The sequence below is a fragment of the Euprymna scolopes genome, chromosome 18 (assembly GCF_053919585.1).
Source record: "Euprymna scolopes isolate OS-2025 chromosome 18, ASM5391958v1, whole genome shotgun sequence".
Classification (NCBI taxonomy): domain Eukaryota; kingdom Metazoa; phylum Mollusca; class Cephalopoda; order Sepiida; family Sepiolidae; genus Euprymna; species Euprymna scolopes.
Window position 1 is genome coordinate 3,974,329 of NC_136499.1, and position 1,943 is coordinate 3,976,271.

The 1,943-nt window shown below is 34.9% G+C and overlaps 1 protein-coding gene across 1 annotated transcript; it reads right to left on the reverse strand.

Moving 5' to 3' along the window:
• Positions 1-876: 876 nt before the first annotated feature.
• LOC145297927 (mediator of RNA polymerase II transcription subunit 19-like) lies at positions 877-1,338 on the reverse strand. Its single transcript, XM_080144267.1, has one exon. The coding sequence runs from the start codon at positions 1,336-1,338 to the stop codon at positions 877-879; it is 462 nt and encodes a 153-aa protein (XP_080000393.1).
• Positions 1,339-1,943: the final 605 nt, after the last annotated feature.

Sequence of the window (1,943 nt, forward strand, 5' to 3'; positions counted from 1 at the left end):
TCTACAAAAAAAGTTAAAATATTTAGATTCAATTTTCAATTTATAGCCGCGCAAATTCGTTAAAATACAAATAGTAAAATGCTGTGAGGAAATTCATCGTTCTCTTCGTTGATGACAGGTGCGCGCGTTATATTGATTTAGGAGCACAATGGTCAACATTGGATATATGACCAGATACACTGGACGTTTGCTTTCAATTCAAGCAAAGTTGATTGTACACTTTGAAAAATCTAAAACAGTTATCAGTTGTAAAGTTATGAGAAAAATACAAAAAAAAAAAAAAAAAAATGATAGCAAATGTAATATACAATTAAATCATGTACCGCACTTGTATATGTTTATCGTGTGGAAACTAAAGTTTCAAAGTTTTACTTTGAAGTTTTGTTTTTTTTTGACAACTAAAATTAAAAATGGTGGCAAAGATGATAAACTACCTGTAATGCTGCAAAAATAGTAAAAACAGATAAAAAAAACTTAAGTATAAGTGTCCTCCTCCAACAAAACCCCTACGTAAACAACACTTAATTGCTCACGTTTAATAAAGTTAAGCAATTATTATTGATTTTCGAGTATCATTAAAACAGTACGGTTTGGTAAATATCAATCCTAATGAGTTTGTTATACATACATGTGTACATATTTTCAATTGTTAACTATTCTGTACTTTATTCAAGAACTCTCGACGTTCCATTTTGTTCCTAAGCCTAATGAAAACATTAATTCTCATGCACTCATACCGCATCAGATAAGCATAAATGGCCCAGCTGCGTATAACATGTTCGTTTTTCGAGTGAAAGAAATTAAGACTCAAGAACTAGTAAAATGAGGAAGAGATGCGAAGCAAGATAAAAGCCAGTTTTGATCTTATCGAAAATTTCATCTGAGAGTTGTAGATGGAATCCAGCCAGCTTTTTGTCGAGCTGAAAGGGGAATCAGTTCTTGTCTTGAAGCCGGTGGTTTTTCAACAATCGAACGCAAGGAAGACTTATCACCTTTAACAGCCGGCTTGTTAATGTCTTTGCCGAGCAATTTCGGCAGGAAATGACTAAGTTTTTCTTGAGTGTACACTTTCTTTTTTAATTTTATGTCGGAATTAGAAAAGCCATGATATGCTAGCAAATTGGTGCTCCCTGTTATTTTAGCTTCAGCGGGAAGAGACCTCACCAAGTAAAAGGGTTTTTCTATTAGAATTCTTGGTACATTTCTTATTCCGACAATCCTCGTTATTAGGGGAGGCCGGTCTGGAGAAGAAATTGATGAGGAGGAAAGAGGCTCATTGTCGGAAATCTTCAGCGAATATTGTTGAAAATTGTATTTATATTGGGGCTCGGAAGACATTATGAACGGATCACTTAAAAGTTAAGATAACGAATTTGTCTTAGGTCAAGTAATTTTTTGTGTGGCTTAAAACGAAATGATTTAATAAAAGCTTGATTGTTTTAAATACCTTCTTTTTTTTCAGGGGGTGTAAATCTAAAATCGCGTTTTTTCTTTTCTTCGTTTGAAGTTGAAAAAATAAGCTATTATTATTTATTACTAGCCTGGGTGCCAGGTGTTGCCCGGGTGTTTGGAGGTGTGTGTTAAGTAAAAAAAAAAAAGTAGTAGTAGGCAGACAGGCTCGACCCCATGACGCGAAGGTGGAAAAGAAAGTGAAAGAAAATCTGACGTCTTACCGCGGCTCTATGGGGCGATTAGAAGTTCGGAATGTTAAAATAAGGCAGACTCAGTCCAACCGATACAATGATTTGCAAAATGGTTCGCAAAAAATCGACCCTTTCTTGTAGAAAACTGCCCAGTTTAGGGTGATGGAATTATTGTTTTTGACCAATTTTTCGATATTTGTCGTCCGAGACATTGAGCTTCAAAATCCTGCCAATCTCATGAAAATCCATCGCCTCTGTCAAAAGTTTTAGGCAGACATACAAACATACATACATAAATAC